Source organism: Octodon degus, unplaced genomic scaffold, assembly GCF_000260255.1.
Source record: "Octodon degus isolate 3935 unplaced genomic scaffold, OctDeg1.0 scaffold00093, whole genome shotgun sequence".
Taxonomy (NCBI): Eukaryota; Metazoa; Chordata; class Mammalia; order Rodentia; family Octodontidae; genus Octodon; species Octodon degus.
In genome coordinates, this window is record NW_004524669.1 from 9,427,001 (window position 1) to 9,440,606 (window position 13,606).

Sequence of the window (13,606 nt, forward strand, 5' to 3'; positions counted from 1 at the left end):
ACTCTGTCAGTTTTTATAGTCTTATGTTGACTGGACAAACCATCCTAAGACAAGAAACTGAGTGACTGGCTTGAGAATTCTCAGAACTTGGTGCTGATAGCTCAGTTCTGTGCTCAGCCCCCATGTTTCCTCAGCTTGAGCTGGAGAAGGTTCTGGTACTGTTACCATGCAGTACTCAGGATCTGTGCGGCTCTCTGAGGAGTGCTAAAAGTGCACAAGGCTGTTTGGGAGTGTCTCTTGGTAATGTCTAGTGTTCCCTGTCTTTCCATCTTGGATGGCCACTTAGGCTCAGTTGCTAGCACAGAGCCTGTGTAACTGCATTTAAGACTCCAGAAGCCACACATGTGGATGTGCAAGCATAGAAAAATACTATAGAAGAGATTTTATTAGACTTCTAGATGATTCCTAATCTAGCAGCTGACAACACTCATATTAAACTAAGAAAATGGAGGCCTCCAAATCATGCATTTCATCACAGATACTTGAATTCATTCATAGAGTGGCCAAGAATGCAGAGGGCTACATTCAGAATAAGAACCTTGGAGCTAATCATGGCTAAGAAAGAATATGTCTGCTCATTTAAGGTTCTAGGTTGGTAAAGAGGATATAATATATGTAGGAAAACAAAAGGCTGCAAATCAGAGCATTCCCACCTGTGGCTCTCATCTAGACTTGGGAGCCTCTGGGCTCTGTCACACCTGCTCCACACTATACTGCTGGGGGAAAGACATGAGGAATATGAACACATTCACAATAGGCCATGATTTGAACATCTCGATTCTAGGTGGCTTGAAACACTGGTGTTGTGTGCATTCTGCCCCATTGGGTAGCTTTAAATTAATTTTATTAGGAAAAATATAAGGAGCCCTTCCCAGTCTTCACTGTAGCTCAGGAAATTTATATTTGTAATCCCATGGAAAAGTTACTGGAATTCTATTGAGTTAATTCCAACCTGCCACTTCTGGTGCAACCCATAGTGAGAATAAAAACACTATGTATCTTTGAAATTATGGGGATCCAACAGGTTCTAAGTCCAGCTATGATGATAGCTAACCAAAACAAAGGTCCTAACCCAGGGTGTTATGGTTTGTGTCTAGTTTTCCTCCCAAACGTCCTGCAGTCATGGGGTGGCCTTCTGGAGTTTGTGATTAACTCATGATCCACTACTTGGATCATAGGTGTGAGTGCTGCACCCAGCTTGGGGCAGATAAGACTTGCTCTCTGTTGCCACTGTTGCCGCTGCCACTCCCTTTTGCTCTCTGCTCTTTGCCACCACCATGAAAGGCTGCTCTCTGCTGTGTGTCACACTGACTTGGAACTAGCTGAGTGTGGACTGAAGCCTCCAGTAGCTGTGAGCTAAATAAACCTTCCTTCCTTCATTTTGAGGGTCAGGTATTTGTCCCAGGAACAAGAGAAGAGTAACTGAGATACAGGGCTGAACCAAGATTTTATTAATTTGTGGAGAGGGGAGTGGCTTGAGGATGAGAGAATATGAGAATGGTGGGAAGTAGTGAATGCTGTGAGCTGGGCCAGGTAGGAGGCCTGCATTCACCTCTCCAATATGCAGAGAGAAGGATATGCGGAAAGAGTCATCTACATAACACAGTTGAGGTAGTATGTGATGTTTTGTGCTTCAGCTCTGATGTGTAATCTTTTATACCCTGGAAGTCATAGCCTCCATCCCGAGGCTCATCCCAGCCCATGGGGCACCCTGCCTCCTACCCCAGCTCATGCATGTTTTTCTGGTAGCTAGGGGGTCATGAAAACACTGACCTGTCACCTTGCTTCAAAGACTACACATCATTTGCGTTGCTTAAAGTCAATGGAAGGGATCAGAACAAGCCCTAGGCAGCTATGTACCTATCAATACATAGAAATAGGGCTAGGTTTAGCTAAAATAGAGATAATTACGTTTCTTTCAAGCAATCATCCACATGGTCCTCCACAGATAAAGATGAATAAAAGTGATTAGATCCATGTGTGCTGCCCGTTGGGACAGTCAAGAATGTTCCACCAGTGGTTCAAGCTGGAGGAAGCATGTTAAATGAATGTATCTGTATTCCAATAAAGCTTTGTTTATGGATGCTAAAATTTAAATTTTATCTAATTTTCACATGGCTTGAAATATGAGTCTTCTTTTGAATAATTTCCTTTTTGATCCATTAAAAAGTATAAAACTTTTAGCTTATAGGCTAAAGTGAAACAAATAGTTGACCAGACATGACCTATTGGTCATATTTGTTATCAGTCCCTGATAGCTGAGTTGGTGGAAGCTGTTGCTCTCTGAAGATGATCTGTTTCTGAGGTTTCCTTCAGACTCCTTAGTTTGCAGTCTCTTGATAAAATGACATATTGGGTCAGAGAGTGAAACCTTGTACCTGTTCCACTAGGAGCCGTGACTCCAAGGCCCAGTACCCTGCACTTTAGCTTCTGTGCTATCAAAGTCCCTGATTGAATTATTTCCAACATGACTTCAGGGTGTTTTGTTTCCTCTTGGGGTCATTCACAGCAGACGTTGCCCTTGAGTTTTAGGTTATGTAGAGGAAATGCAGTGTATTTATTGGTGAGATGGAAGCATGTTGCATGTCTGAAGTAAGGAAGTGCCCCCAACAGAGGAGAAGGGCAGCCTCTACCCAGTGTGCCTGGTGGACACCAGTGAGCGTAGGGAGGAGTGACTATTATAGTATTATGGAGCAGAGGTGATAGAAAAGGAACATACATTAGCTCCTTCTACTTTGCCTTAAGGTTGAAGATGGTGAGGGCAATGAACCTGTCAATAAATGACAAGGTTGCAAAATCTCTAATAACAGTCCTCATAATGTGAGAGCCTCTGTCTCTGAAGATCCTCAGATTGGGAACATAACTTCAAATATTTTTCTAAAATCTCAGAATTACAGTGCTGTACAAGTTTCACCTAATTCTGAGAACAAAGCAGTGATGACAGCACATTCAGAACACACTACAGAAGTCAGTTTTAGGAAATTCATCTGCAGGAATGTTGAGGTTTGTATTTATAAGAACAACTGTTATTAGGGTGGTTCTGGTAACAGATGAGATGTATGCCAGGGCCATCAGCAATCTTAGAAAAACTTCAGTGCTAATTGAGTAGTTTTTAGTCTGTCCTTGTTTCTGATGGGTGACCACATGTAAAATTTTTGTGAAGTCCCCAGAGGTCCTCTGGTGCCAGCAAGTGTCTTATCCTGAAAGAGATTTCCTTTGGTAACTTACCATCGTGGTTTAGTTTGGTTTGGTTTGGTTTGATCTGAGTTGATTTGGTTTGGTTTTACCCCCAGAATCTGGAGCCAGTACTGGGCTTTTCAAAGTAACATTTCCAGACTCTGAAGTTTTGATTCTTGGGGTATGGTGGGTTCCAGGCCCGTGAACATGGAGATTCTTTGGGACACTCCTTTTGTCCTTCATGTTACCCCTTTTAGTGTGGATTCAAAATACCCCTTTAGGAAGAACAGGAGCACTGAAAGTTGTTGGCCATTTGGGATTATAATTCACGCTGAGCTCAGAAGCCTTCCTTGTTTCTACAGTACCTCAAAACAATGGGCATCTCAATAGCTGCTGTCATGTTCACCTTTTATTTCTCAACAGTGAACAGGTTTTGCCAAATAGTGTGACTTCTTTGATCTGGGCAGATTTTGCTTCTCCTAACGAATCAATGTAGGCATCAGTTGAGACTTCTGCATTATATCCAAGCCTATTGTTTTTTCTTGTTCAGTATCAAAAAATGACCTATCATCAGACAAGATTCAGCCTACACTTACTCTGTAGGGAATGTCTAAGAACTGTGCCAAAGCCAGTGCTCAAAACCTAGATTATCATGAATTTCCCCTTCTTTTGATAACAGGGAAAATATCAGACTTTACAGAAGTTTCTGTATGGGCAACATTTGTCAGAAGTGGAGATCAAAGAGAGTTATTTTATATAGGAAGTTGCTGATAGATTTCTAGAAAGAAAGGTCACCGGGCACCCCTTTAATATCTCTCCTACATTAGTATATATGATCTTTTTTATTAAGGTATGAAACATTTAACTGTTTTCCATTGAGATCCTTACATGTATTGTACATAAGGTGAATTCTATGTATATAGTCACACATAAGATGAATAATACATATGTAAAAGTGAATCCCAGCACTCTGGGAAGTTGAGGCAGGAGGATCACAAGTTTGATTCCATCCTGGGAAAGTTGGTTCCTTAGCAAGAGATTGTATCTCAAAAATAAATAGGACTAGGCTATAGCTCACAGTGAAGGTACTAGATTCAATCCCTGGTGCTGCAAAAAAGGTACAATAAATAGTATATGCATAATTACAAGGTATGGCATCTTAGAGGAAAAAGCAGTATTTCTGCCTTGAGGACCTGACAGTAACATTCTCAAGCCGTAGCAGGATGAGCCATAGACAGTGTGACACCCTATCTGAGCAGCTCACTGACTCTGAGAAAGAGGCCTCAAATATTTAGAAACATTTTTTTTCTGTAAGTTTGAGGATAAAATGAAAAATTGGGTGTATCATTCCCATGAGCCAGTCATTGGTGTGCCTGATGCTTTTTTTGCTTTTATAGTCTTGGTTAGAGCTGAGATGTTATTTCTCCAGTGTCCTGCCTGCTTACACACACCTACAGCTCGCTTTACCAAGGCGCTCCCTCTTCCTGCCTCCTAACTGCAGTAGAAGCCTTTAGTTGTTTTAACGTGATGTCAGCAGGTTATTATTGGCTTTTTTATTCTAAGCCTTTTGAAGATCTAGATTTGGGACTCCAGTTATATAGAGTTAATTTCCGTTCTAATTTCTGCTACATATTAAATCCTCTACTTTTTGATCCAATGCCATTCACTAAAAAGAGAGCTGGAGGTAAATTTTTTGGTCTGTCCTCAAAGAACTCATTCCTGAAGTCTCTAGGACCAGCTCATTCTTTCCTTCTTTGGTGGACGGATTAGCATCAAGTCTACTTTACTTTCATAGGAGAAATTTTGGATTTAGCTTCTGAGAGATTTTGTCCAACACTTAATGGCATTTCTAAATCCGTTTCCTATGCAGTTGGAGATTTTTCTAAGCTATTCTTGGAATTTTCTCATTTTGCGTTTCTCATCTTTTGATTAGAGAAGGCGAGCCAATTGATATAGATCTGGGAACAGACAGTATTATTTTTAAAGTTAGCTATAGGACCAAAAATATTTTCAGGTAATTATCAACTTCTGAAAACAGAATTTAAAAAAAGTAATGACATACTGTTTAACTCAGTATGGAATAATAACTATATAGTCACAGTATTGTAATACTGGTTGTTGGCCTCCGGAGTCACAAAAAGGAGAGCTGGAGGAGAGCTGTTTAACTCTGTAAAAAGACGAGCAAGAAAAGATTTAGAGTACTGGCGATATAAGAAAACTAAATGTACAGTACAAAGGAGTGCAACAGATAAACTGTAAAGTTTTTTACTTTGGTTTCCTAGTACATGTATGTAGTGCACAATGTTTACATTCCTTGCAGGAGGTTGGTACGTGCACATAATCACCCCAGTTTCTCTTTTGTCATCCCTTTTCCCTTCATTACTTCCCATCCATCTTTTCATCTCCTTCCTCACTAAGAAGAAGGTATCTTTTTTTGTATTATCTATTTTTTATTTTGCTGTTTAGTTTTAACCTGTGTTTCTCATATTAAAGAATCCATGTTATATTTAAGCTTGTGTGTCTGATTGATTTCACTTAACATTATGATCTCAAGATGCAGGGGGCCAGTTTCCCACAATTGAGTCAAGTCTGTATCCCTCTTTATGAAAGAGTACTACCTGGTGTAGTCCCCCTAACTACTGGGCATGGTGGTGTTCACCCATAATCCCAGTCCTTGGGAGGCTGAAAACAGGAGGGTCACTATGAGTCCAGTTTGCATAGTGAGACCCTGGAGACCCTGTGCAAAATACATTTAAAAAATATTCTTAATTTTAACACTTTTGGTTAAAAGATATTTTCTTATAGAAAGCTTTTAAAGATTAAGAAAAAAATTATGGTGCTGGAGATTGAACCCAGAGCTTCACTCATGCTGGACAAGTGCTCTGCCAGGCCCTGGAGTCTAAAAGTATAAACGACAATGTAATACTTGCCATGAAGAAGCAACTAGAGAAAGAACATTCATATGATTTTATGAAAAAAATCATAAAATTGTTTTTAAAGTTGTTTTTCAAGAGCATATAGCACAAAAAAGCACATTTAACTTATTTTAGTTGTGAGCCTGAGATTTAAAACTAAAAATGTTGCTAAAATTTACTTTAACTTCTTGTAATTTTGAAAATAGGAAACTCTTCAAAATGAAAAGGAAGCATTAGTAAAGCAGCACAGAGAAGCAATGGAAGTTTTAAAAAAACAGGTAATTTCACAAGGTACAGATTTAAATGCTGCGTTTCTTCCCCCTCCCATGAATATTATGATAAGGTGTTTTCTGTACTCAGTAGGCAAATAAAAAAGGGTTATTAAGAAATAGAAAATAAGTTATTTTGAATTATAACCAACAAAATGATAAAGGAAATTTGAAGCACAATTTTCTTCTTGATGGAGAAGATGTGTTCTGTTCTCACTGGCATAAATAACTCAAGTGAGTGAAATGTATGTATTCTTGTTCTTTCTCTATTCCTTCTTCTCTTAGAATAAACTAGGACCTTGCCTTTTCCACATTACACCATTACCAAAATCATAGTCTCGTGTGGAGCCGAGACACATATAGGGAGATATAGAGGCTAAGGAGGGGATTGTCACATACACCTCTGTAAAGGTCAACCACTAGTAGAAAATTTTTAAAAGATTTGAAAAAATGACTAGTAACACTTTAAGGTCATTTGAGCTCTGAGGAGCTCTTCTTATTGCCTCAAGTTTCTCTTCAGTCTCTGGTTAGATAATACTAGTTTAGGAAAATGTGCTCATGTAAAATATCCTGTGGAAATATTTCTCTTTTATTCCATTGTCCTCATTTTTTCTGCCTTTCTTTCCCACTTTGTTGTATTCGTCTCCATATGTGTGTGTTTAAAAGAAAAAATGCAGCTAAAGATTTAATCTATGCAAACTATATCACTCCTGTGTTAAGGTTATTGATAATTAAAGTTTAAGTGTGAATTTGCTTCAACAAATGGCAGACTATCTTCCTTTAACCAAAGTTATGAGAGTTTTAATGAAAAGGTAAGGAACCGGAAGCCAAAAGTGGAGTACACTGTCTAGGAGAAAAAAGTCTATGCTTCTGCTATCATAAAAGATTTGGAGCAAGAATATGAAGATATGTGAAAGTGTGAGGAAAATGCACTCAGGGTCTTCTTTTCATTTTGGCAGTGCTAGGTGTATCAGTTAGGGTTCACTTGAGAAGCAGATTTTACAAATAGATAGATAGATAGATAGATAGATAGATAGATAGATAGATAGATAGATAGATAATTTGCAGGGTAGACTTATAATAGCCACCTGCAGAATCAGGTATGGGAGAATGCAAAGGTTGGTCTGCATGCTGGAGAGCCAGAAGGTTCAGCCAGAAGTTAGCAGGCTGGAGCTCACTGCTGAGTCCACTATGAGTCCGTAACAAGACACTGAAAGTTCTGTTCTGGAAGCTTGAGATAGGCATCCAAAGGTGATGCTAGAGACTAGGGATCCTCTGAAGAAGCAGAAGCAAAACTTCTTCTTTCCCTTTTATCCCATCCAAGCCACAAGCCTACTGGTTGGTGCCACTCAAAGGCAGAGTTTCTTGTCTTCAGTAAGTTATCGACACACCCAGCACAGTGCTAAGCCAATCTGGAAGGTGTTTCTTATTCAATTTGGCACCACAATTAACTGTCACATGGGCACCAAAGCTGGAGCCTTGCAACATGCTATGCAAGCACTCTACTCCTGAACTACGCCCTTACCTCTGTGGTTTTTTATACTGGGAATTGAACTCAGGACCTTGTGGCTTGCCAGGTAGGCACTGTGTCACTGAGCTGTATCCCTGGCCTCTCTATGTTAGTTTTAAATAAAGCATTTCAGAAGACACAGATAGGTCAACTTCATTGGATTAAGAATGTCTAGGGGGACTATTGGACTATATTGGGATATTTTGCTGAATTCATGCACCTACAGTATTTAAATGACAATGGAATGCCCTCTGACAAAACTAACCATAAAAGGGGGATACAAATGAATGACCATTTTGTATCTGTATACTCAAAATAGTTAAGATAGATATACAGCTCCATTCTCTTAATTCAATGAATAGAGAGGTTTGTTCTTCCAGTGCTTGAGACAGGATATCAGGTCTGTGTCTTGTACAATGAATAACCACTAAGACAACAATATGCAATGTACTAATTATTGAAAAGGTACTAGTAATCGGTTGTGAAACTGTCTCATTGCTATTTGTTTCTCAATAAAATATTTCTAAAAAAGAATGTCTAGTAAATGAGACATTAGTGTCCAAGCAGTGCATGGAAGTATTACCTTGGGTACTGTATGGGTTCTAGCTCCTTGTTCTCTGGCATTGTTACCCTCGTTTGCTTCCCAGATGCCATAAACTAAGAAGCCCTTCTACCATGATGTTCTAGCCTGAGGGACAATTCACAATGGACTGAACTCCCCCAAACCATGAGCCAAATTAAACCTGTCCTCCATTAGATTGTGGGTGTTAGCTATTGTGTCTTAGCAACAAGAAAGCTGACTAATATAAAAAAAATGGTACTATAGTAATTGGCTGATTGCTCTGATTGTACCTAGTCACGTAGTTTCAAATCTTTTAGAACTAGTTTATTTAAAAAGTTCAGAAAGATTCAGAGATACAGACTAGAGAAGCCAAAGAATGCTATAAGCCTATAAACAGACCTTATGGGTGATCCTGATTGGAGCTCAGAAGAATAGAATGTTGATAGGAATGTGAAGAGTAAAGTCCAAGCTAAGTAGGTTTCACTTGGAATAAAGGCTCGCATAGGCAGTTAAACTAGCAGCCATGCATATGACATTCTGGCAGAAAAATTGTCTACATTTTGTCCATGTCCTGAGACTTTACAGAGCACTGAAATTAAGGGTCACAGACGAAATAATCTGATGGAAGAAATTTCAAGACAACTCAACATTCAAGCTATGGCATAAGTGTTGCCGGCTACTTTAGGCAGTTATACTAAGAGATTAGCACTATTAGAAAGGAATGAAGTGTTCTGTAAATGGATGAGCTCAAAGGTGTCTCAAAAATTTGCAAGACCCTACTCATCACAGACTCAAAGATGCAAAAGTATAAACCTTTCCTTTGAAAAGATTGTCCCTGGGCTTCCTTCTAGGTAGAGCTTCCTTACAATTTGGTTCCCGATACCCATTTAATTGTTCTCCAGCATTCATTTCATCTAGGCACAAAGGCTACTGATAAATTGACCATTACTCAGGGGACCTGGCTGTTGTTCAGTGTGGCAGCATATGTTGGGGCTATTCATATGATGCTGGTTTTATCAGTATGCAGAATGCAAGAGTTGTAGGGCCACAAAAGCTTCCACCCAGAAGTCAAAGAAAGGCCTGAGAGGCCAGGCAACGAGTCCCTGACAGAGCAGTGAGGAGCTGTGAGAATGAAGCTAAAGGTGCAGTGGAGACCCAGGAAGAAGAGGTGCCATAAATATGGAACATCTACCAAGGAAAGATGGAGGTTGTGAGTAGAGCTAGCTTGAAAAAGAGGCCATATGGATTGCAGTTAGCAATTCCATACAGGTATGGTTGCCTAAACTCCCTGAAACTCACATCTCACCACCATGCACCCTGAGTCCCAGATAAGGAGCTACAGGACTTAATGTGTGACCTGTTGGATTTCAGTCTTGCTTTGGTGCAACTCTTTTCTATCCTCTTCCTGACTTTTGGGATGGAAATGTTTGCCCTGTGCCATTGTAACTCATTTTTAATTTTTATACAGGTTCACAGCTAAGAGTTTGTCTTAAATTTTAGGAGACATTTGTGCATGTACTTTGGAAAAATGCTAGAACTGTTGAGACTTTGGAGTTCCATTTGTAGGCCGGATAATTGTATTATGTTGGGCAGAATTATTAATTTATTGTGTCGGAAATTAATGTAGTTTAAGGGGACTTTTTTGGGTATGAAGTTGGTGGGGGTAGAATGTGCTGTTACTCCTAGCATGTCAACTTTATTGGATTCAGGAACATGTCATGGATTAGATGAATCTGGGTGGGTTGTGGAGGGTGACCTTGGGTATTGTGAATGGTCCCTGGCCGTCCTGTCTGGCACTGTCCCGTGCTCTGCTTCCCTGCCACCAAACAGAACGACTCTGCTCCTCCATACCTTCTGCAGGATGTTCCCACCTGGGGCCAGCCATCCTGAGCTAGAACCTCTGAAGGCATGAGCCAAATTAAACCTCTCATCCTGTCAGTTGTGGGCTTTACGTGTTGTGTCTCTGTGATAGAAAAGTTGACTGTGACAACTGAGAAGGACAGAGGGACAGGTCAAAAAAATTTTTCGCATCTTGTCAATTTTGCTAATATCCTAGAACTGCTTATTTTATGATTTTCCTTTGGTGTGTGCACTGTAGGTTTCCTGTTGTAAAGTGTCACAGTTTCAGAAGGTTATTTCACTGTCATGTGCATTTGCATTCCTTTCAATATATAAATACTCTGCAAATACAAATGGTGCTAATTTCATACATTTCTACCTTTTGAGTGTGATACCCAAGCTGTACACTATCATTTAACAGTATGATAAAATACTCAGATACTTAAGATAACTTATGGAAAGGAACATGAAACTTTAAGGAACTACTAGTGTCTCTAATGGTAATTAAATTGTTCATTGATGTTGCTGACTGGTATTTCCCCCCTTTTATATCCTCATTTTATCTTCTGAATGTAGAAGTATTAAATTCAACCTGTGGAAATATAAAATGTGTCTCATTTTACTGACCATTGTAAATCACTAACAGTTTATTCTATCTGTGTTTTTCTTTTAAAAATTATCAGTTGCAAATGAAGATGTATGCCTTAGAAGAAGAAAAGGTATTTATTACTTTTAAATTTAAAGTATGCATAAATGAACTTCATTATTTACTATAATAGAAAAGAACAAATGAAATAACAAATGAAAATGTTGATTGCTTAAAATCTCAGAAACAGAAAAGATCTAAGGTAATTATGTTATTTGGTCTCTGTTATTTTATAGTACAGGCTATATTACCAAGGCCTAACAAATTTAAATGACTTGCTATGACAGGTTGGGACTAGCACCAAGATTTTGTTCAGCTCCCAAATTAATGTTTTTTCTATTCTAGTATGATATTTTTATTAAATATGATATATTCTAATACTTTTTGTTGTAACTGCCTTTAAAACACTAAAATGACTTATATCTGGCTTACCAATTGGGATAGAACATATGTCTCCCAACAAACCTAGAAATTTATCTGGAACTGAATATTTTCATAGCTTGTTATTTTTAGCAAAAAGTCTTATTAAAAAGTTGTCCTCTATCCTTCTGTTGTTATACCAATGCACTCATGTCTTATCAGTTGGAATATAGTTGGACTTCTGAATCTCTGGGTTTCATATTTGTGGGTTCAACCAACTGATTGCTGACAATATTAGGGAAGAAAAGGTTCATGTGTACTGGATATGCACAGCTTTTCTTCCTGCTACCATTGTGTGAACAATGTACCATGACAACTGTGAACATAGTATCCATAGTGTCTGGTATTATAAGATACTATAAGTAATCTAGAAATGATTTAAGATATGTGGGCAGGTATGTGTAGGTTATATGCAAATACTATGCCATTATATATAATCAGACTTAAGCATATTCAGATTTTGATATTCATGAGTGTCTTGGAAGGAATTACTTGCACATTCTTGGAAGTGAGTATGATTCTAGCTTTTAAGAATTAAGTGACTATGGGGCTAGGGAGATGGTTCAGAGGAATAAGCGCTTCCCTGGCAAATGCAAGGGCCTGAGTTCAATCCCTGGTTCCACCAAAAAGAAAAAGAAATAAAATAAAGAATTAAGTGACTGTGTAGTGCCTATAAAGTCTCCTATGAATGCTCTACTGAAAAAATGATTTGTCATTATATTTCATTTCTTGATAATTATAATTATATAAAGGCCTTATTGTAACTTGTGATATTTTGAAGCCATTAGAAATGTAGTTTGTTTGTAGGTACAAGCTGCTGAAGCATAAGCCTGAAGTAGAGACTTTAGTTCTTGAGCTCTTAAATTTTCTTTTATTCTTCATGCATTAGAAAGTACTAAGCCACTGTCTTTTATTTAAAGGGAAAATATCAACTTGCTACAGAAATAAAAGAAAAAGAAATAGAAGGATTGAAAGAAACATTAAAAGAGTTACAGGTAATATAATTTAGAATTACTTAAAAAGTAATTCCTTCAAAAATGCAGTTTGCAACTATAGCATATCAATAAACACTATTAAATATGTAAGCTAGCAAAGCAGAGCTGACAAAAACTCATGTGTGGTACATTACATGATTTAGTAGATTTTTCTGTGAACCTTAAATTGCAAATTAAGATTTTTTATTTATATTTTATTTAAAATTATTTAAGTAACTTTTATTATTTTTAAATAATAATTTAATTATAGTCCTTAACACTTTACATATGAAGAAAACAAATAAGGTTTATATAGTATAATTTATTTATACATGGTCTTTAAAAGTCAAAACCAAACAAAAAATTACTTGGGTGGGAACTGGAGAGACGGCTCAGCGGTCTAAGCAACTACCTGGCAAGCACAAGGATCTGAGTTCCATCCCCGATACCACATGCTGGGTGTACCTTGCTGGTCACCAAAACAGGTCTGGTGGTTCATGCCTGTAATCCCAATGGGAAAGGGGATTGCACATGCCTGTAATCACCAGACTGGGGAGGCTGAGATAGGAGGATCACTACAAGTCCAAGCTGCATAGCAAGACCCTGTACCAGATAAATAAATAAGTAAATAAATGATTTTTAAAAGAATATTTTAGCTGGATGTGGTGGCACATGCCTGTAATCCCAACACAAAGAGGGTGGGGCAGGAGGATCACTGTGAGTTTGAGGCCATCCTGGGCTACACAGTGAATTCTAAGCCAGCCTTGACTGTATAGCAAGACCCTGTCTATAAATAAATAAATAAATAAATAGAGACAAAAACAGTGACAAGGGGCACAGAGGTAGCTCAGTGGCACAAGGACCTGCCTCATAAACACAAGGCCCTGAGTTTGATCCCTGGCACCACGATAGATAGATAGATAGATAGATAGATAGATAGATAGATAGATAGATAGATCAACGATAGAAAATTAAGATATCATTGTTGAATCTTTGCTTTGGGCAAGGTATTGTGCTTATTTTCTGCAAATACAAAGACTAAGAAAACTACCTTTGGTCTTAACTTGTTCAGTCTCATAGCAGACACAGAAGTGCTCTGCTAACGAGGCCTCACTTGTTATATATTTGTTAAGCCAGCACTTTCTTCAGCACTGAAAACACAACAGTGAGTAAAACAGACACCTCTGCCCTTGAGGAGCATATGAAAAAATAGGATGAAGTAAAGATTGTCAGGGAAGAAGATACGCTTATCGTTTCAAAGTATTATTCTTAGGTAACATTAAATACAGAGCAA

General features: G+C 38.4%; 1 protein-coding gene across 1 annotated transcript in view; it reads left to right on the forward strand.

Annotated features, from left to right (window-relative positions):
* Ccdc73 (coiled-coil domain containing 73) overlaps positions 1-13,606 on the forward strand; it is a 151,131-nt gene that overhangs the window by 50,294 nt on the left and 87,231 nt on the right. Inside the window, 3 exon segments of the mRNA XM_012516147.1 lie at positions 6,299-6,370; positions 10,956-10,991; positions 12,259-12,333. Coding sequence (XP_012371601.1) covers positions 6,299-6,370; positions 10,956-10,991; positions 12,259-12,333 — 183 coding nt within the window.